At 34.5% G+C, this 23,742-nt stretch overlaps 1 protein-coding gene across 5 annotated transcripts; it reads right to left on the reverse strand.

The window, feature by feature from the left end:
• Window positions 1-5,312: 5,312 nt before the first annotated feature.
• Window positions 5,313-10,296, reverse strand: LOC142541172 (uncharacterized). 5 transcript variants are annotated; one of them, XM_075647816.1, is made up of 4 exons: window positions 10,226-10,296; window positions 8,010-8,096; window positions 7,317-7,561; window positions 5,313-7,117 (listed from the first exon to the last, which is right to left on the reverse strand). In XM_075647816.1, the coding sequence occupies exons 2-4, from the start codon at window positions 8,081-8,083 to the stop codon at window positions 6,651-6,653; spliced, it is 786 nt and encodes a 261-aa protein (XP_075503931.1). In that variant the 5' UTR covers window positions 8,084-8,096; window positions 10,226-10,296; the 3' UTR covers window positions 5,313-6,650. The 5 variants fall into 5 exon arrangements, with proteins under 5 accessions (XP_075503931.1, XP_075503930.1, XP_075503932.1 ...); XM_075647815.1 differs by having other exon boundaries at window positions 10,123-10,257; XM_075647818.1 differs by having other exon boundaries at window positions 5,314-7,117; window positions 8,003-8,096; window positions 10,226-10,293.
• Window positions 10,297-23,742: the final 13,446 nt, after the last annotated feature.

The following is a 23,742-nucleotide window of genomic DNA, read 5'->3' on the forward strand; positions in this document are numbered from 1 at the left end:
ACAAAGCTCCCTATTTCTATATGGGGACATGCAATTTTACACGCTGCTTCATTAATTCGCATCAGACCAAGTGCATATCATAAATACTCCCCATTGCAGCTTGCATTTGGTAAAGAACCAGACATTTCTCATCTGAGAATTTTTGGATGTATGGTGTATGTGCCTATTGCACCACCACAACGAAAGAAAATGGGACCTCAAAGAAAGGTTGGAATTTATATCGGTTATGATAGTCCATCAATCATTCGATATCTTGAACCTCAGACAGGCGACGTGTTCACAGCACGTTTTGCTGATTGTCATTTTAATGAGGAAATCTTTCCAATGTTAGGGGGAGAACAGAAACATACCGAAAAGGAAATTACATGGCATGTATCATCATTGTTACATCTGGATCCAAGAGTAAAACAATGTGAAAAAGATGTACAACAAATTGTACACTTGCAAAGAATAGCCAATCAAATACCAGATGCATTTGCTGACACAAAAGGGGTAACTAAATCATATATACATGCTGCAAATGCCCATGCTCGAATTGAAATTCCAAAGAAACAAATTGAAGATACTCATGATGTCATTAAACGCCTGAAGCGTGGAAGGCCAGTCGGTTCCAAGGATAAAAATCCTCGAAAAAGAAAATTCATAGAGAAACACGATGATCACAAAATAAAGAATGATGTTTCTGAAGAAACACATGATGATCACAAAATAGAGAATGATGTTCCTGAAGAAACATATGATGATGAAAATGTTCTGTCAGAACCACAAACTGACGAGAATCATGAAATCTCTATCAATTACATTAATACTGGAAAAATATGGAACCGAAAAGATATAGATGAAATTGATGATATATTTTCTTATAATGTGGCAATCGACATCATAAATGATAACGAAGATCATGAACCAAAATCTTTTGGTGAATGTAAAAATCGGCAAGATTGGATAAAATGGAAAGAAGCCATCCATGTTGAATTGGATTCGTTAAATAAACGTAATGTTTTTGGACCTATAGTCCTTACACCTGAAGGTGTAAAACCTGTTGGATACAAATGGGTTTTTATTCGAAAGCGAAATGAGAAAAATGAAATAGTAAGATATAAAGCTCGACTTGTTGCACAAGGTTTTTCTCAAAGGCCTGGAATTGATTATGAAGAAACGTATTCTCCAGTGATGGATGCAATTACGTTTCGGTATTTGATTAGCTTGGCGGTATCTGAAAATTTAGAAATGCGTCTTATGGATGTTGTTACAGCTTACTTATATGGATCACTTGATAGTAATATATATATGAAAATCCCTGAAGGATTTAAGATGCCTGAAGCACAAAGTTCAAAACCCAGGGAATGTTATTCTGTGAAATTACAAAGATCATTATATGGGTTAAAGCAATCAGGTCGAATGTGGTATAATCGACTAAGTGATCACTTGATGAAAAAGGGATATGTAAATAATTCAATATGCCCTTGTGTTTTCATTAAGAAAACAACATCCGGATGCGTAATAATTGCTGTATATGTTGATGATTTAAACATCATTGGAACGAATAAGGAAATTCAAGAAGTTGTGTCATATTTGAAGGAAGAATTTGAAATGAAGGATCTTGGAAAAACCAAGTATTGTCTGGGTTTACAAATTGAACAAAACGAATGTGGAATGTTTGTTCATCAGACAAATTATACAGAAAAGATCCTTAAACGTTTTAATATGGATAAAGCAAATCATTTAAGTACTCCAATGATTGTTAGATCATTAAACATAGAAAAGGATCAATTCCGTCCATGTGAAGATGATGAAGCTATTCTTGGTCCAGAAGTACCATATCTAAGTGCTATCGGTGCCCTTATGTATCTTACAAATTGTACGAGGCCCGATATATCTTTTGCCGTAAATTTGTTGGCAAGATTTAGCACATATCCAACAAAGAGACACTGGAACGGAATTAAACATATATTCCGTTATCTACGAGGAACGACAGATTTGGGACTTTTGTATTCAAAAGATACTAATCCAAGTATAATTGGTTATGCTGATGCTGGATACTTATCTGATCCACACAAGGCACGTTCCCAAACTGGATATGTATTTACTCGTGGAGGCACTGCAATTTCTTGGCGTTCACAGAAACAAACGCTCGTAACAACTTCATCAAATCATGCCGAGATTATTGCACTACATGAAGCAAGTCGTGAATGTGTGTGGTTAAAATCAATGACCCAACATATCCAAATCTCATGTGGATTATCATTCGACGAGAAGCCTGTGATACTATATGAAGATAATGCTGCATGTGTTGCTCAAATGAAAGAGGGATACATAAAAAGCGACAGAACTAAACATATTCCTCCTAAGTTCTTCGCATTTACTAAGGAGCTAGAGAAGAATAAATGTGTTGATGTTCGTCACATTCAATCAAGTGAAAACTCATCAGATCTCTTCACAAAGGCACTTCCTATGTCAATATTCAGAAAGCACATATATAATATTGGGATGCGCAATCTACGAAATTTGTGAAGAATTGTTCGTGTCAACATGAGGGGGAGTTTACGTGACTGCACTCTTTTTCCCTTACTATGGTTTTTATCCCAATGGGTTTTTCCTAGTAAGGTTTTTAACGAGGCAGTATAAAAACACGTAATGAAGACAATCATTATGATCATCATCACAAGGGGGAGTGTTGAAAAATATATTTAAAATGTGAGTATTGAATATTTGAATGTTGAATATTTGAATGTTGAAAATAAGAGTTGTAAATATTGAAAATTAGTGTGTGATAATGTAGGTAATGATGTATTTTATTTTTGGATTATTTGTAAAGATTTCCTATAAATAGACCTCTCATTTGTGAAGAAAATCACAATTGAGTAGAGAGAAAAATATTATAAAGTGTGTAGTTTGGTAAATTTTGAGAGTTTGAGATTTTTACTTTTTACCATAAATTTTTACTTTTTTACAACACATTGTTCCTATGTTGTTATCTTGTCCCATCAATCACGAGAGTGTGCATACTACACGATTGAATCCTGAAGTTCAGATATTCCATTTAAGATGAAGTCTTGCACAAGCCCGGAATGGACAATGAGAATCTAGTTTAATACCCAGGAATGGACCCATCAAGATCAGACCCAAACTCTCGGCCCATTCCTAACACAGGTTGTGGGCCAATGACAGGATCATGTATTCTCTTATAAATAACAGGTTTGAGGATACGATTCATTCATTCAGTATATTACTTTTCACCAGTATTTTTAGCTGCTCTCCACTTAAATCTTCAGTCTCTGACTTGAGCGTCGGAGAAACTACGCCGAGACACCCTCCCGACCCCCTTCTAACGGTTTTCTTCATGATTTCAGACTCAGGGCAAATGCGAAACCTGCGTCTGGACTAGTGTCACTTGCTGGAATCGGACTCTAAATTTTCAGTGAGTATCATAATTATTTTCCACAATCCCCATTTTCATCTATTTCCAGAAAACGAAATTCAAGATTCACCCGCAACCGTGATAACTGATAAATATCGGAGCACAAACATATTTGCCTTGCAATCCAAATGTCACTTCACTTCACTACCATAAGGTAGTATTCTAATACTAAATCCAATTATAGAATACCAATATAGATACTTGATACGTGGCGTATCATAAAAATATATAGACTTCACATAACCAAATATAAATTAGATCATTGGATATAACGTGAGTGACACAATTTAATATGAATATATCATTTACTTCTTTAACTCTAGTCATACTACATATTTCTTTTTAACTTTTATGATGTTTAAAATTTGTATTCAACTAAATTTTCTTAAATTCAATTTTTAAAAAACTTATAATCTAAATTTGGTTCTAAATTTTTTTATGACAAAAGTATTTATATAAAAAAAATCACACGCACACAATATATGTATACAAGGACTAGTATAGACTAAGCAACGGTGCACACGCGTTGCATGTGTAAATTAATATTTGAATATTAAACGTCTTAGTAAGATATGAGATTTATTAACATGAATTTTTATTATCATAAATCTTTCAATAAATAATTTAAACAATCAACACAGAGTTTGTAATTTGTACTAAATATATACGGAAGAATGATATTTTTTTTCTTTTCTTTTCTTTTTTTCAAAATCAACAATCCACATAAAATGATAATATAAAACCACCAAATAAACAAATATTTACCCGAAAGGAATAAAAACATGCATAAAATAAATAATATTTTAAACATACTAGTTTGCAAAATAATCGAATTTTCTTCCTTTTAAAGTGGGACTAAAGATGTCAATGGGGCGGGTTTGGCTAAACCCAAGATCCTCCCCATGAAAAAAACTTTGACCCATTACCCGCCCCACCCCGGTTAAATATTTTTCAGACCCACCTCACATCGAATACGAAACGGGGCCGGGTAGACCCGTGAGACCCGAATTTTTTTAAAATAAAAAATAATATTTCTTCTCACATGACTGAATTATGAAACAGACAAGCCTCTAAATACAACATTGTGGAAAATTAATTCATGTCTTCGACCACACTTAATAATAACAAACAAAGTATTTTCACGACATAAAGAATTACATAAAAAATGAGTTATTAGCTCTCCAAAAAAATCTTGACATCTCCGAAAATAAGTAATAACATAATTAAACATATCAATATAAAATCAGCGAGTAGACAATATTTAATCTACTAAGATGAGGACCAACTATTCTTCCATTATTGCTAAAAGTAGATTCAAATGCAACAGTTGACATAGAAATAGCTAAGATCATTATGGTTGAGGTGAGCTACTAAAAAATGAATATTAATAAAACTAATAAATCCTAGAATATTTATATCTACATATATATGGGGCGGATATTATAGGACCCATGACCCGTCTTATATCCGAACGGGTCTGAAAAATTGGACCCGAGACCCACCCCATGACCCATTTACTATGCCCAAACCCACCCCATATACGCGGGTCCATTGCGGATCTGGGTAAAACCCGGACCCATTGACATCCCTAAGTGGGACGTACCTGGCCAACAAAGTACGGTTCAAAGAGACTGCTTTACGCTTTTGGACAGAGGAATGGAGAAATTTACGATAAGTTTTCATATTTCCTTTGGTAATCTATCTAATTATAATTTTTAAAGAAGGGCAATATTTAATCAACACATTATATATACCATGACAGTTTTTTTAGGGTGTTTAGGAAGTAGTAAGGATAAATAATAACTTTATTTTCAAACATGAAAAAATTCTGATACAACATTGTATCCCAACAATAAATTTCTCTGTGTTTTTTCTCTTGCAAAATACTCAACTCAGGTTTAATTTCCCCCTTAAATTAGATGTTTGTGTCCCCAAATCTATATTAATTTATTTTGAAGAACATGCGTACAATACAACTACAATGTGAACATTGCTCCTCGTCTTCCCTCTAGTATTCTTGGGAAAAAAATCCTGAGAACCAACAAAACTTTGTTGCCCTATTAAGCTCGATTTTCCGTTTAATTCCATACCTCTCCTACCCGCCACACCTTCATCCGCCACACCTTCGTCCGCAGAGCATGGTGCCAGATATATCAGATAAAAAAAATTATCACGTGGGTTGCTTTGCTCATGTAAAGCAATACATTCAACTTTATCCATCTTCTTGAATTCCAGGGACACGTCCAACCTCGCTGCTATGAGTTACTTCTTTAGACATGGACATTAGCATTACACTTCATGTCTAAAAGGAGAAGTTTCGTCTAAGTTGGTGCTTATGTCCTGCATTCAATAACAAACCGGTTCTGACACCTGATGCAACAGGCACAATTATTTGATGGGGTGTTCAACACGTGACTCATTGAGTCATAATTCATCATATATTCTGATGAAGCTAGACCTCCGATGATGCTAGCTTGGTACCAGGCAAGTCTTCAACTCCTTTTCACTGATATCAGCTTATCTTTAAGTGAAAGTAGTATTTGAATTAACTGCCTCGGACAAAAGTGTGGAGCTTTTTTCTGTCTCACCTCCAACACCCGCTACAGCAGAAAAAATTTATGCACCTTTACCACCTTTAGATCCAATGATCTGAAGTTCTGCATGTGAATCTAAAGGATTGACCATGAGTGAAGGGTCATTACGAGGTTGTGGCTCTACATCAACCATACTTGCATTATGGTTTTTCTCAAAATTTTCTTGGCCACCCGAACTCTTGAATTCAATATCAGTAGAAGAGAGTTTCTTGGTTGTGTCTGCGCCAGTATCTGCCTGGAGTTCTCCATTCTCAACGATTGAGAAGGGAGCAGACGATGCGCTTCTATCTCCAGAGGAAAACTGAGGTGCCAAAGTACGCATGGATGATGAATCAACTGCCACCCCAAATTGAGCCCTGGTATTGTTGTCATTTTCAGTGATCATCGGATGATTTGGATTATCATCTAAATCCATTGCTTCACTGCTTGTGTATGCTGGGGTTTCACAGTTGAACCATTTTCAATCTGAGATGAATCTACAGTATGTCCTTTGTCCCGGCTGCTCTCTGGGCGAATTTGTGCGTTCAACTGCATCCGTACGGATATTGCTAATGAAACAGCATGGCCACGAACCAAAGAATCAAAAGGTGGACAGTGAAGTATATTAATCAAGGCCTGGCTGTACTTGTACATACTCATAGATGGAGTGGTGGAACCCATGGCAGACATAATTTCATTGTTTTGAAAATATGCTCGCATAAGTTTCCCATTTTTGCCCAACTACAACCACAGATTGCATACTCTGAACCAGGGTTCAACACTTTATGAACTGTATCTTGATCATCAACAACTTTAGCACATTTACCTTCCATGACTATGTGAGCATCTGGAATACTTAATGATTTCCTCCAAGCTGTTGGAGCACTCATCCATTCATCCTTCCAATATCTTGCAAAATCCTCCTTCCCTGAATACTCATCAAGCCAGAAGTAAGAATGGACTTTAGTGTCAAGCTTATTTACAAGCCAATCAGCACGTTCGTATACACTTTGTTCTTTCTCATTTAATAACCTAAGCTTCAACTGGTTGTGATAGAACTCCAATGCTGCACAGGTCTCTTGGCTTGCGAGAGGAAGAGCTTTAAGTGCACGTGCCCAAATACCTGATCAGAAGAGTCCTATCATATCAAGCAAAATTAAGATAATTTTCTATTCTGGAAAAGAAATGCACATTTAACAAGAGAAACCCTCCAAAAGCACGCTTCAACAAAGGGTAGACAGTAGTCCATTTGTTTAGTTACTGAAAATGCGCGGGACTTGGACATCATGTGTTATTTCACCAATTCTATTAAAGCAAATTACCTAGCCTTGGATACCAAATTGCCTTGAAATAGTCCATAAACTCTGCGGCATCAACAAAATCTTCCATGAAAGCTTCGAAAACATTAGCAGTGCCGGTCCCTTTGCAGATTTCATTAACGGCCTGTCCAAGCTCTTTTACTATTTCAGCGCGCATCTCCATCTTTAAGCATCTCTTCACCAAATTTTTATGCCATGCATGACGAACATGCCAAAAGCATATCAATATTGAGCACTGAAACACTTCCCTATAGCCACACAGAAAGAATATCCCTCACTATCAAGCAACCACAAGGAATCAAATTAACAGAAAGAAGAGACATTGAATGTATCTTTAATTGATACAATCCTAACAAAGGGTACACGATTGGTTAAACTGAAACAGTCTACAACCACTCTTATCCTTAATGAAACACAAACTAAGATGCAAGAGATGTTTGCAGCCCTCCATTATCTTGTTTGTTATCCCAAAATTAGCTAATTCATTTGGATAATTAAGCGAGAAAAAAATCAACAAAATTCGAACATTGGTTGGAAATAATATTCAATCATTAATTGATTTATGCAGGCAAGACTCCAATATGGAGTAACTGTGAGATAATAACTATTGTTCAACAAATATTCAGTTTCTCAAGTAAACTCCATGGAGAAAGGGATCAGAGCAAGTCTATCTATATTATCACGCCAACCTTCCACCTTGGACCACACAACATCATCCGAAGAGAACTCCAAGGTTGGAGGGTTCTGTACAGGAAGGGAGAGAATCTCATCCCATCTAGCCATCTGCAATATAGGAAGCACAAAGAGACTGGTTTCACACAGTTATCACGCCGAGTATAAAAAATTTAGCCCAAATTCCAGGGAGATACAAGTGACTTTCAAGAAGTATACATACATAAAGCACCTAACATATAAAACCTTTAACCTTAACCTAAAAAATATATTTATTAAATAATACGGAGATTACGAAACACGCTAAACAAAAAACAGCCAGAGGGAAACTCAAACTCTAGTCTCTAGCACATGTAATCAAATCAATTACTCGAGGTATCATACTCAAATTAAAATTACTGACACTGGGGCATTTAACTAAGGTGACCCCGTGTTTTATTCAATGAATGAAACATAATATACAAAAAAATTTCCTCGCATCCCAACATCCTAAGCCTCAAGCCTTTACTAACCGTCGGTTGCTTAATTGGTGGCCCTTCTCTGGACTAGTGAAAGCGTACGAATAAAAATAAAATCAGCAACCAAACGAACATAATTAACCCAGCCTCAGCATATTTCGGCCATGTACCCAAAATATACTCCAGCATGAAAAATCCAGGCCACCACAACTAAATATTCATGCCAAAAGCCGATTAAAAAATTCTAAATCATTAGAACATACAACTAATCCAAATTCACCGCAAATACATAACATTTTAGTCAGGGCCGTGCTTATTTGGAGTCAAATGAATCCAATGACTCAGGCCCATCCTTTTTTTGGGGCCCAAAAATTTTTTTAAAAAATTATTATATATAATACTAGATAGCCCCCACATATGCATCTATGGAAGCGAAAGGAAAATCTAGTTTGTGAGGAATTAATGCGGCCGAAACATGAATTTTATTATTAAAAAAATCACTCGTAAAATTTTAAGAAATTATCGGTTCTCTTCGAAATCAAAGTCAGGAGTGGATGAATTAATCTAGCTGGCAATAAGTTGGTATGATTTACCAAACCAGTCTAGTTTTCTTATCGGGGAGGAGTAATGGTGGGAAGCATGTCGGATTAAGGACAAGTATAAAAATCGGAACAAATCAGAAAAAGAGAATCAATCATATATTACCTTCGAATTAAAGATTTATTCACTCTTTTTGAGGCGGGGATTCAAGATTTGAGACTTCCCTTTTGTTTTTGCTTTTGTAATATATACACGAGGAAGTTTCCAAATCATGAAATCTCCTGCTATGAAACTTTGCTTGAGAGTGCATAGAAAAAACCCAAATATTTCTTAAAATATGTATTCAAAATTTCAAATATCACAATATATATAAAGTATAACGAGATGAAAAATTGAAAACCCTAAAGGCCCCACGGAATCGGTCCATTCGTTCACCATATCAGGTCCAGCTAAGATCAAAATTCAAATGTGAAAGTTTGAAAATGTGATACTCATATGAATAATGATTGCATTTAGAATCTCAAATGCTCATATTGCTAATATTCAATCTTTATTGCATTTAAATTTGTCTTTTCATGTGATACTCATATGAATAATGATTGCATTTAGAATCTCAAATGCTCATATTGCTTATAAAATCTTGTTGACTGTCCCGATCATAGTAGCAAGTGCAGAGCGAAGTTTCTCAAAGTTAAAGCTCATCAAAACTTTTCTCCGATCAACCAAGTCACAAGAAATATTGAATAAACTGGCTATATTATCGATTGAGAAAGAAATTATTGAACAACTTGATTATACAGACTTGATTAGTATTTTTAGCTCTAAAACTGTTAGGCGATTTGTTTTTTGGTGATCATTTTGGACATGTTTGATATTTTTATTCATTTAGTTTTTTATATTGTTTTTAACGTATTGATTTAATTTGAAAAATTGCTATGGAACTAAAAAAAATGAACACACGTTATGATTCATAGTCCTCTTTCTAAAAGTTAGACTCAGAACAAAATATTGTTAGGATCGGCCCTGATTTTAGTCTTGAAATCCAGATAAAATAAAAGACAAAGCAGAATAATGAATAAATATTGGCAAATAGCGATCAAAATGAACTGATGTGACAGAAAAATTGAATATTTACTAACCTGGAACTAAACAGCTACATTTCATCACACATATCTACTAGAGAAAGAACTTGACGAGGAAAAAGAAAACAAAAATGCAAAGGGAGAGTCAAATTTTACGTACCTCCTCGAAACCTGAATGAATTTGAGAAGTTAAATGTGGAGTAGCGTGAAAAAACCCTGATTCTAATCAAGATTCCGAGCGGTCTAATGTATAGTTAGTGAGCTTATTATGCAACGGCCCTGTTTTAGTGCATTCAACGGAAAGCCCGATAATGATAGTGGGCCTTAGATAACAAAGCCCGATAAAGATTTTTTCTTTTCAGCCTGTCGCACTATTTTTTATTTATTTAATTTTAAATGTGTATACAGAATATTTTAAATAAAGAAAAAAAATTCACTTCTTCTTCTACATAAATTGGTTGATTTTTTAATATACTTTTAAGCCATATGAATCGCTGAAAAAATCGGAATTTTATCTATTTTATTTTTAATTTTCTTGTCATTCATACTTTAATTTTTTTAGAAAAGTATTTATAATTATTCTAAAGTATGATTGTGAGAACCCGAATTTCCAGCATTTCAATAGCATTGCAAAACTCCATCAGAAGTTAATATTTCCAGCAGCTAGCAATATTCAGTAGCAAAGGAACATTCCAGCAGAAGCTAACAATTCCAGCATCAGCTAATATTTCAGAAGTTGATATTTTCTAGCAGATAGAATTCCAGCAAGAACGAGATTCCAGCAGACAGTTATTAATTCAACTCATAACTTGTAACTGAAGTATTTAAAATGGAATAAAGGCTGTTAAATGCAGATTATGGCCATCAATAGAGAGTCTAACAGTCAGATTTTGGCCTATAAATAACACTCTCAAGTCTCTGAATTGGTGTTACACAAATCTTGAGATTATTACTTAAATTTTCGAGCTAAGAGAGTGCCTTGTTTGAGCTGTAAAATCCAGTAGCGATAGCAACCAGATTTCCAGTAGACTTCAACCGAAACTCTAGCAAATTACTGTAAGTGGGCTTATATATAAATATCTTGAAATCAGTTTGATAATTCTGTTTTAAAGCACAGTTTCTGTATGTTTGATTTCTGATATATGATTTTGAAGCACTGAAACTCCCTAGTGAACTAATGGTAGGAATATATATTCTGAACATTTCTGAATTCTGATTCTGATTCTGGCCTCACCCCTTAGAGGAGAGAACATATAGGGGACTGATATCAGTTTAGCCATGAAATTCACTAACGTGCTCAGTGCTTACTAATTCTGATTTCTGTTCTGAAACCTATGATTTCTGAATTCTGATTTCTGTTCTGAAAATACGAGTTTTCTGTATATTATTGTATTATTGTTTCTGTTGAAAACGATTTCGAAAACTGGGAGTTATTCCCGTCCCTGCTTACTGAGTGGCAACCATATCACTCACCCACCAAATCCATCTCAGATAAGAACGAGGAAGAAAAGTTAGAAGAAGAAGAGCAGATTCAATTCTGGGGCTAGTGAAGAAGACCGTTGTTTATCAGTTCTAGTTTATGTTTATTCCGCTGCATCTGTTAAGATACTTTTATATTTGGTTTTACATTTCCGCTGTAAAACATTTGGCATTGAGTTTGTATCAGACATTGAAACATTCAGTATTTATGAATAAAAAGACTGGTTTCTGAATTATGTACTTCTGAGGCTTGTTGTTTTCGAATGTAAATTTGAGAGCAATGCCGGTGTCAACCAACCCCCGTCCTGGGGCGTAACAATGATGTGGGTTGTAAATGAACCAAATCAAAGTAATGAGTAGGTCTCTTGTTTGACGGTCTCACGAATCTTTATCTGTGAGACGGGTCAACCATACCGATATTCACAATAAAAAACAATACTTTCAGCATAAAAAGTAATATTTTTTATGGCTGACTCAAATAAAAGATACGTCTCACGAAATATGACTTGTGAGACCGTCTCACACAAGTTTTTGCCCAAGACAAATAGGAAAAAAGTTTTGATGCTCGAATTATTTGAGTGGTGATTATCCGTGTCACTCCCAAATTATCTTAATTCAAATCAAATAAACAAATATGTAGTAGCGTGAGTAGATATCATTTCATTTGGAGGTGTGAATTTAATTTTGCTGAAATCAAAACAATAATTTTTTTCAAATTAAATTCTGACAAACAAATGAATTTAATTCTACCCAAAACTAATTATCGTGCAATGAAATCAAACTAATTAAATAAATCAGGAAAAAGACTAATATTGGTTTCGGTCGACAAGAATGATGAACCTAAATAACATAAGACAAAAACTTCTGTGAGACGGTTTCTCGGGTCGTATTTTGTGAGTTAAATATCTTATTTGGGTCAATTACTTTTTATGCTTACAAACACAAGATATTGTATTTGGTATAGTCAATTATTTTTCCTAATAAATTAACAAATTCAAAGGCAGAAAATTATTAATCATAGTTGTTTTACAAAATAAACGGATCAAACAGTTATTGATATCTAATTCAGAAGTAGATTATACAAATAAAAACTAGTTGATCAATCTAGTAATCAAACAAACAATCAATAATCATGAAAAATTGAAAAACAATTGATACTCAAATTGAAATGAACCAAAATTAAACGTGATACTCAAATCTTACGAATTAATAAAATTATGAGTATGTTTATTGTGAGACAGTCTCATAGATCTATATCTGGGAGATGAGTCGACACGACTCATATCTAAATATTTTTCATGGTTCATGTCAATTAAGAAATGTCTCACGAAATTGACATATAAAACCATCTTATAAAAGTTTTTTTGTGAAATTATAAGGTATCGTCTTCTTCGAATAAAAATCAGGCCCAAAGTAGGTGGAATCCTTGTGGAGTTTCTTTCCTTAGCGGAGTCTTACTTTTCAGACTATTCAGTTTTCAATTACTTCTTTGTAATATTGCACGCCACTATCACTACATATCACCAATACATGATTTTTTTTTCCTTTCTTAAAATATTAAATTAATTGTCATAAAATACCAATATCCAAATTCATCTTTACGTTCAATACCTCTGTCAGCATAAATTTGCAAGAATGACTTTTATTCTATATAAAAACCTTCCATCATTCTCAAAAACCTCTCAAAAGCATTAAGAAAAGTCATAAAATATTTAACATAAACATAAATCATAAACTTAATTTAATCACGGAAAAATAGCGCTGGTCCTCGAGTTGTGTGCACCTTCAATCTAAGAAGATCAACCATCAAAACCTCCATTAACTTTGCAATAAGATTTATGGGGTACAATGTCTCACATTTGATGTTCGAAGAGGGATGGTTTTGATCTTTGATAGAGACAATGTCACATTTCAATGTGTCCAATTATATTGTTCACAATTTTAGTTTTTACTTGACCGAATAAGAGAGATTATATATGATACATAAATAAATATTGTGATGAAATTCAAAAGTCGAAAGAGATGTATTTGTCCAAAAAAAAAAAAAACAGTGTTTGGATATGTGTGAGAATTACGGGTTCATAAATAAAATACGCCGAAATTTGGAAATCAGAAGAGACGTATGTCACGTCCCGGGACAGGGGTTGGTTGACACCGGCGTTGTTCTCAAATTTACATTCGACAACAATAAGCCTCAGAGTACAGAATTCAGAAATCAGTCTTTTATTCATAATACGAAATAAATCAATTGTCTGTTACAACTCGGATACTGATGTTTTACAGCGGAAATGTAAAACCAGACACAACATTGCCTTAATAGATACAGCAGAATTAACATAACATAACATAAACTGAAAACAATAATCTTCTTCACCAGCCCCAGAACTGGATCTGCTCTTTCTCCTCTAATATTTCTTCCTCGTTCTTATCTGAGATGAGTTTAGTGGGTGAGTGATATGGTTGTCACTCAGTAAGCAGGGGCGGGAATAACTCCCAGTTTTCGAAATCATTTTCAACAGAAACAGTAATACAATAATATACAGAAACTCATCTTTTCATAACAGAAACTAGAATTCAGAAATCACAGGTTTCAGAACAGAAATCAGAATTAATAAGCATTGAGCACGTTAGTGAATTTCATGGCTAAAATGATATCAGTCCCCTATATGTTCTCTCCTCTAAGGGGTGAGGCCAGAATCAGAATCAGAATTCAGAAATGTTCAGAATATATATTCCTACCATTAGTTCACTAGGGAGTTTCAGTGCTTCAAAATCATATATCAGAAATACACATACAGAAACTGTACTTTAAAACAGAATTATCAAACTGATTTCAAGATATTTATATATAAGCCCACTTACTGTAATTTGCTAGAATTCAGTTGAAGTCTGAAATCTGCTTGTTCTTGCTACTGGTTTCTGCTGCTCGAAAATCAGCACCCTCTTAGCTCGAAATTTTCAATAATAATCTCAAGATTTGTGTAATACCAATTCAAGGACTTGAGGCTGTTATTTATAGGCCGAAATCTGACTGTTAGGCTCCCTATTAATGGCCATAATCTGCATTTAACAGTCTTGATTCCATTTTAAATGCTTCAGTTACAAGTCATGAGTTGGATTAGTAACTGTCTGCTGGAATCTCGTTCTTCTGCTGCTGGATTATATCTGCTGGAATTCTATCTGCTGGAAAATATCAACTTCTGAATATCAGCTGATGCTGGACTTGTTAGCTTCTGCTGGAATTTTCCTTTGCTACTGAATATTGCTAGCTGCTGTAAATATTAACTTCTGCTGGAGTCTTGCATAGCTGCTGAAATGCTGGAAATTCGGGTTCTCACAACGTATATTTCAAACACAAGAGAGAACAATAATTAGTGTTTAATACAGAAGAAGAGTCATTTGTAGATTGTTTCTTGTTTCAGTGTTAGATTTAGAGGATATTTGGCAGACCTTATAAGCTCTGAAAAAAAACATCTTATAATTTATTTTAGAGCTTATTTTAAATTTTCATAATTTGTTTGGTAAAAAACAGTGTAAACAAATTATAAGCTGTCGATGAAATTTGGAGAAAGAATTATCGAAAAATCCATTGCATCAAAATTCTTCTCGCGATAGTCTTCCAAATTGAAGCAAAATATGTCAACGCTGATGTGAGTGTTTTGATTTGGATCAGTAGCAGAATTTTTTGCTAACACCTTATATTAGGAGAATTTTATGCTACCTGCAGCTGAGCAGTCAACGATTTCCCCGACGAGTCGTCGTTGATGACCGATCCAACTCTGTAACCGTATCCGATCACTTGCTCGCCACTCCGTGAGCACCGGGCCGGAGCAATATCATTTTAAGGAAAAAGATTCAAACTCTTGCCTCGACTATTTTCTTGTAGCTATTTGGTTCATCTATTTCTATCCCGAGATACCCCAAGACAAACAAGAGAATTCCATACCAACAAAGTTTTCATTGTATCAAAGTGTTAAGTGGTATGAGTTTCAGTAGACAAAACTAAGTCCTACTGAAGTGAATTTGTATTTATATTATATATCAATCAAAATCTTCTAATGATACCTTATGAAAACAGAAAAAATAGAGACGTAGAAGGGGGGAGGTCCTTCAAACTTCCAGAAACAAACTTTGTGTTCTTTAATTATTTTGTTGTTTCCATTACTTGTGTTTCACTGCTTGGTATAAACTGTTTCATCGCTATTTCAATAGTTAACTACCCTCAGAAAGATCGATATTAGATCTTAATTGCTAAACACAGTTGAGAACAACTATTAATTTAAGAGAAAAAAAAATTAGGGGTGTTTTTATTCACCCCACTCAAAATACCCCAGCGATCCTAACATAATTGTTTCCACTTATTCTCAAAAATAATTTGGACCAACAATGATAAGATGAAAACGTGAACCCAAACGTCATTTAATTACAAGTATTATTTTCCAGCATCGATATATACACTATATTTTTGTATCACTCATTGAAACAAAACTTTCACAAAAACTATATAATAATTATGTCAATTTGACATATCGATTATATTTTTTCTATGTTTAATTAACTAGTTCATCAGTATATCATGCATGAAGTTTTAAATCTAAATTAATGATAGAAGCTATTTCTTTTAGCAACTCCACGGTAGACTTCAAATAAGAATATTTGAGTTAATTTTTTACACGATTCAAATTATTTTATGATGTCAAATAGAAACTTAACCTGATTTTTCCCATCATGATCCTCCAAATTATCGCGTATGCATACATGTATGTATGTATATATATATATATGTATGTATGTATGTATATTTTGTTGGATCAATTTATTTATATGGGCTTATATGTGAATAATTATGTGTTGTTGGTTGTCTATTAAGTTAAGCCTAAAATAAAGTGATCAATTAATGTTTCGGGTTATTGGGCTTTAATGTATCTAATGGGTTGTGGCCCTTTAATGTGTAGAGACATAAGTGTAATTTCTGTTTTTATGATGGGCTAAAACAGAAATATTAGAAGATATTGATAAACATTATCTATAAATATGGGTCATGGTCCACAGATCTCGCGTTATCACTTTCACTATTCTCTCCCCCATTAAGAAAATAGTTCTGAAGAGAAACTAAAGGATTCTCTCAAGGAAAGAGCGCGTAGATCTGGAAAATCAAGACACGTTCTAAAGAATTCAGGATTATGGCTTCAGGTACGCTTCCGCTTAGATTTTGATTATTTATAAAAATGAATGCACGGAATTCTTTAGAAGCATGGAAAAGAAGATAATAAAATTGTTGTGAAATTATTACATTACATGATTTAAAAATTCTCATTTGTCATTATAACATTATGTCAAAATTTTAACCCCTCTTAATTTATTTTGACGGAAAACTAGAAAATAAAATAATTTTGAATATATCTACACATGCAAATTAATTCCAATAGAATTAATGACAACACTCATTTAAAGACGGCACCTACAATATTGTTAAAGTCACACATTTTATATATAGATAGAATAGATAATTTGCATATATAGCGTACGTAATAACTGGAGTACAGCAGCAGAACAATACATACAGAGCTCAATTCTTTGGAAATATATATATAAATCTAGTATTTAAATTTCATATAGTGGTTCTCAAAATCGTGCTCTAGTCCGACAACTTGGATTTGGAGGCTGGGGACATGGAGCCACAGAATCCCCTGAAGGAGTGAAGCAAATAATGATTTCGGTTAACCAAACGCTGCGGCATTTGATTATAGGCATCTGACCAGTAGCTCCAAACACCGAACCGTTAACTTGGCTTATTGAAACGTAGCTTCCCTTAGGAAATATGCCATGGCTGGCAAGTATAGCCAAAACATCAAATTGGTTTTTCAACTCCAAAGCCTTTTCAAAGTATGCATCCTGATCGTAGAGACTTAGAGTACAGGTACCATGCTTGTCCCACTGGTGTTTCCAAAAAGCTTGATTCAGACTTGGTTTAATTAAATTTGGTCATTCGCTGGAAAGCTTTGTCAGCAAGCCTGCGTCCTGTGTAAATAAATGCATTTAAAATAAAAAAATGTATTTTCTAGAGTAATATCATGGCTGGATAAAAAAAAACAGCATGTACAAACTTTTATGGGCTTAATTTTTGGGAAAAATGATTTTTACCTCGCATATATTTGATATAAACTAATAATCGATCGTTTAAGAAGATTGCAGAAACTAACTCGAATTCGATGAGTAGTAAGTGGTGAAAATTACAATGATTATATCACTCAATTCATGCATGGAAGTAGGAGTTTAATTAATCTTAATGAATATATGTTTTCAAGCACAGTAGTACCACAATCGTAGAGAAAGTAGTCGCCGGAGTGCAGAAGGACAATGGCCCAAAGTAATTGTCGGGCCACAACCCATGGATCGTGGACTTGCAAAATGAATTAGGCCATTGAAGAACTAGCTTGAAGTGATCAAATGATTGAACCAAAGTTAAATTACTTGCAAAGAAAATAAAACAAATGATTAGGCAATATGATTTGCAATAATGTATTCTGATGAATAAAATTATTAGTAAAAACTGATGAGCATTTATAAATGAATTTTTATTTTTAAAAATTGAAATTAAAATCTTCATTAACTAACTTTTTGGTTTTAAAGTATCTGTTGGATATCCTAATTTTTTTTAAACTCCAAAATAATTTCGTGAGAGGATTTTTAGTGCTTACCATGAGATGGAGATCAGTTGGCGAAGTGGAAGAACGTAAAGCTATTGCTTCATTTATCCACCTGCCTCGGCTTGAATTTAAATCGTGTTAATTGGGGGAAAAAATTTAAGTGACTTAGGAACGGCAATGGAGCCGGAGCCGGAGTGTCACGCCCCGAGACCGGGGTTAGTTGACACCGGCATTGTTTTACAACCACACAATTGAAAACAACAAGCCTCGTAGTACAGTATAAACCAAAAACCAGTTTATTACTCATAGTCAATCAAAAGATTGTCTTTACAACGTAGATTCTTAAAATGATAAAAATAATATGCGGAAGCTTTTACAACTTACTAAGCCAAAACTAAAATAAACTTCTTGAATCATCTTATTATCAGCCCCAAAACTGGTCTTGATCATCCTCTTCGATTTTCTTTTCTGATTTATCTGGGGAGAGTAGAGTAAGGGGTGAGTATTTTGGGAAATACTCAGCAAGTGGGGGCCGTTCGAGCACAATATAACAACATACATAATTTCGAAAATCACATGACTTGCACTTACATAGCATCATTCATATCACATGCATAACATTTACCAGCACTGAGATTCATCCACTTTCTATGTTTTACTGATATAAGTCTCTAATTTTTAATCCTCTAAGAGGGCGAGGTCGTATAGCGGTTATGTCCCCCACCGCGTAAGGGTACGTCATGGTTGGGATTCCCACCCATATACAGTCGAATCCTCACAGTGACCAAAATCGTATGACAACCAACACAAGAACGGAGTAGAAGAAGAACGTACTCGACCGTATTTTCAAAAAAACGAAATAAATATGCATAAACGAAAGTTTAATCTTTAAAACAAGCCCACTTACCTTAGACTGGAAGAAAACGTGAAGAACTCTGAAACTATAGAAGAATCATGCAACCAACCCCTCGAAAACGCAGCAGCACATCTACCGAAAAATCAGCCGTCTTGAAAAATTCACTGCGCCTTATTTCACCGTTGGATCGAAATCAAAATTTTACAGTACGTTCACAAGTACGTTAAATATATTATGAACGGTGGAGATCGGGTTTGGAAGTTGTTTAGGCCTGTTAATACAGAAAAACCGTAGGTATGCTGAATTCCCGACTAAAATCTGAGCAGTTTTCTTTCAAATGCTATAAATGAGAAACTAACCGTTGGATTTTGCTGAAATTTGGATATGTTATGCGAAACATACCGAAGCATATTCTGAACGGTGGAGATCGGATTCTGAGTAATCGAGCAAGAGAAACGAATTTCTGAACTTCAAAAGAATTTTGACGACTCGTGCAGAATTTTTGGGAGGAATTTCAAAAATTTGGGGAGGAACTCGAAAAATTCATGTAAATTCTGAATGAGAGGGTCCTCCTATTTATAAGGGTGATGTAAAAATCCTATCATAATTCGATTGATATTTCTTCCATAATTTCGAGATAATTATTCCATAATTATCGAGATACTCATTCCTTAAATATTAGGATGCTACCTTGTTGAGAAAATCTACCTTGTGTGTAATATTTTCTTCCAAATTTAGTAGATGTCCAGCCTTAATTTATCGTGTATCTTGCACCGGATTTCGATTTCCATGTATTATTTATATTTTCGAATTTATTATAACTCGAAAATAAATTCTTATACATGTCTATATTTAATTAATTACTTGTCCAAAAATTCGGGTTCTCACATCCCTCCCTCCTTATTAGAAGTTTCGTCCTCGAAACTTGAGTCGGCTTGACTTTCTAAATGGTAGGGATATTGCTTGCACATTTTCTCTTCAAACTCCGAAGTAGTTTTCTCATTCTGTGTGTTTGACCATTGCATCTTGACATAGAGAATGATACATCATCTCGGTACTTGGTCTTTTTGTCCACAATATAAATAGAGACATCTTCATATTTCAGCTCTTTCCCCATATTACCTTTGATCATGAGCGGTTCAATTTCCATAACATGGCCTGGGCTCGAGGTGTATTTCCTTAGTTTGGAATTCTGAAATACATTATGGATTCTAGACATATCTGATGGCAATGCTATTCTGTAAGACAACGTGCCAATCTATCCAGAATTTTGAATGGTCCTACGTATCGAGGATTCACTTTTACAGCTTTACTAAATCTAAGGATTCCTTGCATTGATGAGACCTTTATATAAGCCTTTTCACTCACTATGAATTCCACTTGTCTTCTTTTAAGATCAGACTAACTCTTTTGCTGGTCCTATGCAGCCTTGTGTATATCTTTGATAATGGCCAATTTTTCCATTGTCGCTTGGAATAGTTCTGGCATGTCATGGATGTCTCTTTTATTTTGTCCCAGTACAGTGGTGATCGACACTTCCGTCCGTAAAGGCTTCAAATGGAGTCATCCCAATATTGACATGATAATTGTTATTGTAGGCGAATTCTATCAGGGGTATATGTTCACTTCAATTACTACTGAAGTCTATGACACATGCCCTTATCAAACCCTTTACGATTTGAATCATTCTCTCTGTTTGACCATCATTTTAAGGGCGATAAGCCGTATTAAGAGTGACTTTTGTTCTCATGGCTTCTTGAAAGCTCTACCACAAACGTGACACAAATCTTGGATATCTATCCGACATTATGATTGTTGGCACTCCATGTAGCTGCATAATGTTATCCAAGTATAGAGTAGTCAACTTGTCAATATTAATTCCTTCGAACAAGTGGAAAGTACGTAGATTTTGTGAGTCTATCTACGATTATCCATATCACGTCTTAACTATGTATTGACTTTGGAAATTCAACTACGAAATCCATGGAAATATGTTCTCATTTCCATTCTGGAATTCTAACTGTTGCAGTAATTCTCCATGTCGCTGATGATCGACTTTCACTTGTTGGCATACTTGTCACTTAAATATAAACTCGGCGACATCTATTTTTATCCTATTTTGCCAGAAACTTTTTTTCAAATCTCTATACATCTTTGTACTGATGGTATAGATCTGGAATGTTGACTTATGCGCATCTAACATCACTTCTTATCGAAGATTGTCGATGTATGGCTCACACAATCGTCATCTCATCCCCAAGATTATGTCTGGGCCCACTTGAAAATCTGACGACTTTATTTCCTTGGTTTGTTCTTTGAACTTCTCTAGTGTCATGTCTCGACTCTGATTTAGCTTGACTGCTTCTAGAAGACATGATTGCACAGAGAGTGATGCTAGGGTTATCTTACCCATGTTTGACTCAAAGTATTGGCTACCTTATTTGCCTTGCTGGCGTGGTAGCTTATTGTCAAGTCGCATTCTTTGAGTAACTTTATCCACCGTCCTTGTCCCATTTTTAATTCTTTTTGAATGAACAAATATTCGAGACTTTGTGGCCAGTTTGTGAATATTTCACACTTGGCATCGTAGAGATAGTGTCTCCAAATTTTCAAAGCAAAATCACTGCTGCCAACTAGAGTCGTGAGTAGGGTAGTTTTGCTCATGCAGCTTTAGTTGACTAGCCTGTCTTTCATGAGTACGCCTCTGAGATCTTCCTTTGATACTTCGTTGTAGATGGTAAAATCCTTGTCCTCAGTAGATAATACCAACATTGGTGTAGATGCTAGCTTCTCCTTTAATGTTTGAAAGCTCTTTCACATCTTTATCTTCAGTTGAATTCATAGTTCTTTTGTGCGAGTCTCATTGGTGATACGACTACCTAAGAGAAGCCCTCGACAAATTTCAGTTAATAGCCTAGTAATCCAAATAAGCTTCTAATTTTGGTTGCATTCTTATGTTTCGGATAATCTATAATTGCCTCTACTTTCTTAGTTCCACTGATGACCTTATTTTGAATGCTGACATTGGGGTGTCTTCTGCTCTAACCTTTAGCTGATTATAGCTTGACCTCAGGTCGAGTTTGGAGAAGACTGTAGCTCATTTAAGTTGATCGAAAAGACCGTCTATTATTGGAAGAATATATTTATCTTGATTGTAATCTTATAGAGTTCTCTATAATCTATACACAATCTCATACTTTAATAATGCTTCTTTACAAATAGGATCGGGCTCCCCAAAGAGATGCATTTGGCCTAATCCATTTTTTTTTGTCTAACAACTATTGGAGTTATTATTTTAGCTCCTTGAGTTCATCTGGAGCCATTCGGTACAGTTTATTGGAGATTAATGCATCACCGGTACCAAATTTATCTCGAACTCTACTTCTTAGTCCGAGAACATTCCAAGAAGTCTTTCTGGAAAAACGTCTGAAAATTTTCGTATTACTTGAATATCTTCCAATTTCAGCTCATCTACTTCTTGTACTTTGTTTACCATTGCTAGGTAAATTTATTCGCCCAATATTATGGCTTTCCAAGTGTGGAAAAAAGAAAAAATATATTTATGATCCTTGGCATTGCCATGGTACCTGATTTTTTTTTTCTTGGTTCGGGGTTCAGAGTTTGACATTTTTACTCTGGCCATCTACTATCGCACGGCTCTTAACTAATCAGTTCATCCTTAGGATGGCATCGAAATCTACCGAAGTGAGTTGAATTAAGTCGGCACTGAATATATGCGAATTGATACTAATTTTATCTTATCTTGAAATTACCCCAATTATTATCTCAAAACTTAAAACCCATATAGAATATTGAAACTTAACTCAGTATTGATCTATAGCTTATTGACTTAAATCCCGAAAATTATAACCTAGTCGTTACCTCAAATAATTATTCTTTTACTAAATCTTATTTTCATCAAGATCACGAGCCTATCACGCTCTAAAACAAAGGAGTTCATTGAATGTCATTCTCTTTGAATCATTCTTAGTACCATAAAAGTCAAAACTTATTGTACTATACTTACCTTGATACCCATCAATATCTCATAACTTACTTTTTTTTTTACGTAAGGTCGTAGCCTACTTGTTATCCCAAAATAATATAAATTCCTTAACCTGATGATATTTTTTTCACAAGATATTCCAATGTTCTACATATTTAAAGTTAGCGCTTAATATTCTTAATAACCCAAACATATTGCTCACAAAATTAACTATCGACACAAAATCAACTTCTATAGTACAATACCCAAAACTTATGATATAATCCTTATATCAACTTTTCTCACATTAGTTTTCATAAATAACTTATCATCCTCGAGTCAATTTTTTTCCTTAAATCAGAAGCTTAAGTCAACTTATCTCTGATAGATATATTCTCAAAATAAATACAAATACTAATTGTCCTCATAATAAAATTTCAAAAAAATCGACAAGTAGTTCAGGAAACACGTTGAACGAGATTTTCGAGAAAGTTTCCAAAAGTAGAAAGTTTGGACATTGACCCATAGATAGAAAGAATACGTCGAGAGGATTCTAGAACAGTCGACGGAATTAAATTCTGAGTTTCCTATGAAAAGTTAGGAATTCTACGAAACTTTCCTAAAATAGCAAAAAACGCGATTTCGGAGGTCTAAACGAAAGATTTTCTTGTTTTCGGACCACGCCTCACATCAAAGTTGTGAATAAT

Source organism: Primulina tabacum, chromosome 3 (assembly GCF_025594145.1).
Source record: "Primulina tabacum isolate GXHZ01 chromosome 3, ASM2559414v2, whole genome shotgun sequence".
In the NCBI taxonomy this organism is placed as follows: Eukaryota; Viridiplantae; Streptophyta; class Magnoliopsida; order Lamiales; family Gesneriaceae; genus Primulina; species Primulina tabacum.

What these genes read in the sequence shown, in the direction of transcription:
- LOC142541172 (XM_075647816.1), bottom strand. Translation starts at nt 8,083, where the DNA reads ATGAGATTCTCTCCCTTCCTGTACAGAACCCTCCAACCTTGGAGTTCT. An exon ending in ATGATGTTGTGTGGTCCAAG is followed by an intron (nt 7,562 to 8,009) that starts GTGGAAGGTTGG and finishes GTGTGGCTATAG; the next exon opens with GGAAGTGTTTCAGTGCTCAA. An exon ending in AATTTGGTATCCAAGGCTAG is followed by an intron (nt 7,118 to 7,316) that starts GTAATTTGCTTT and finishes TCTTCTGATCAG; the next exon opens with GTATTTGGGCACGTGCACTT.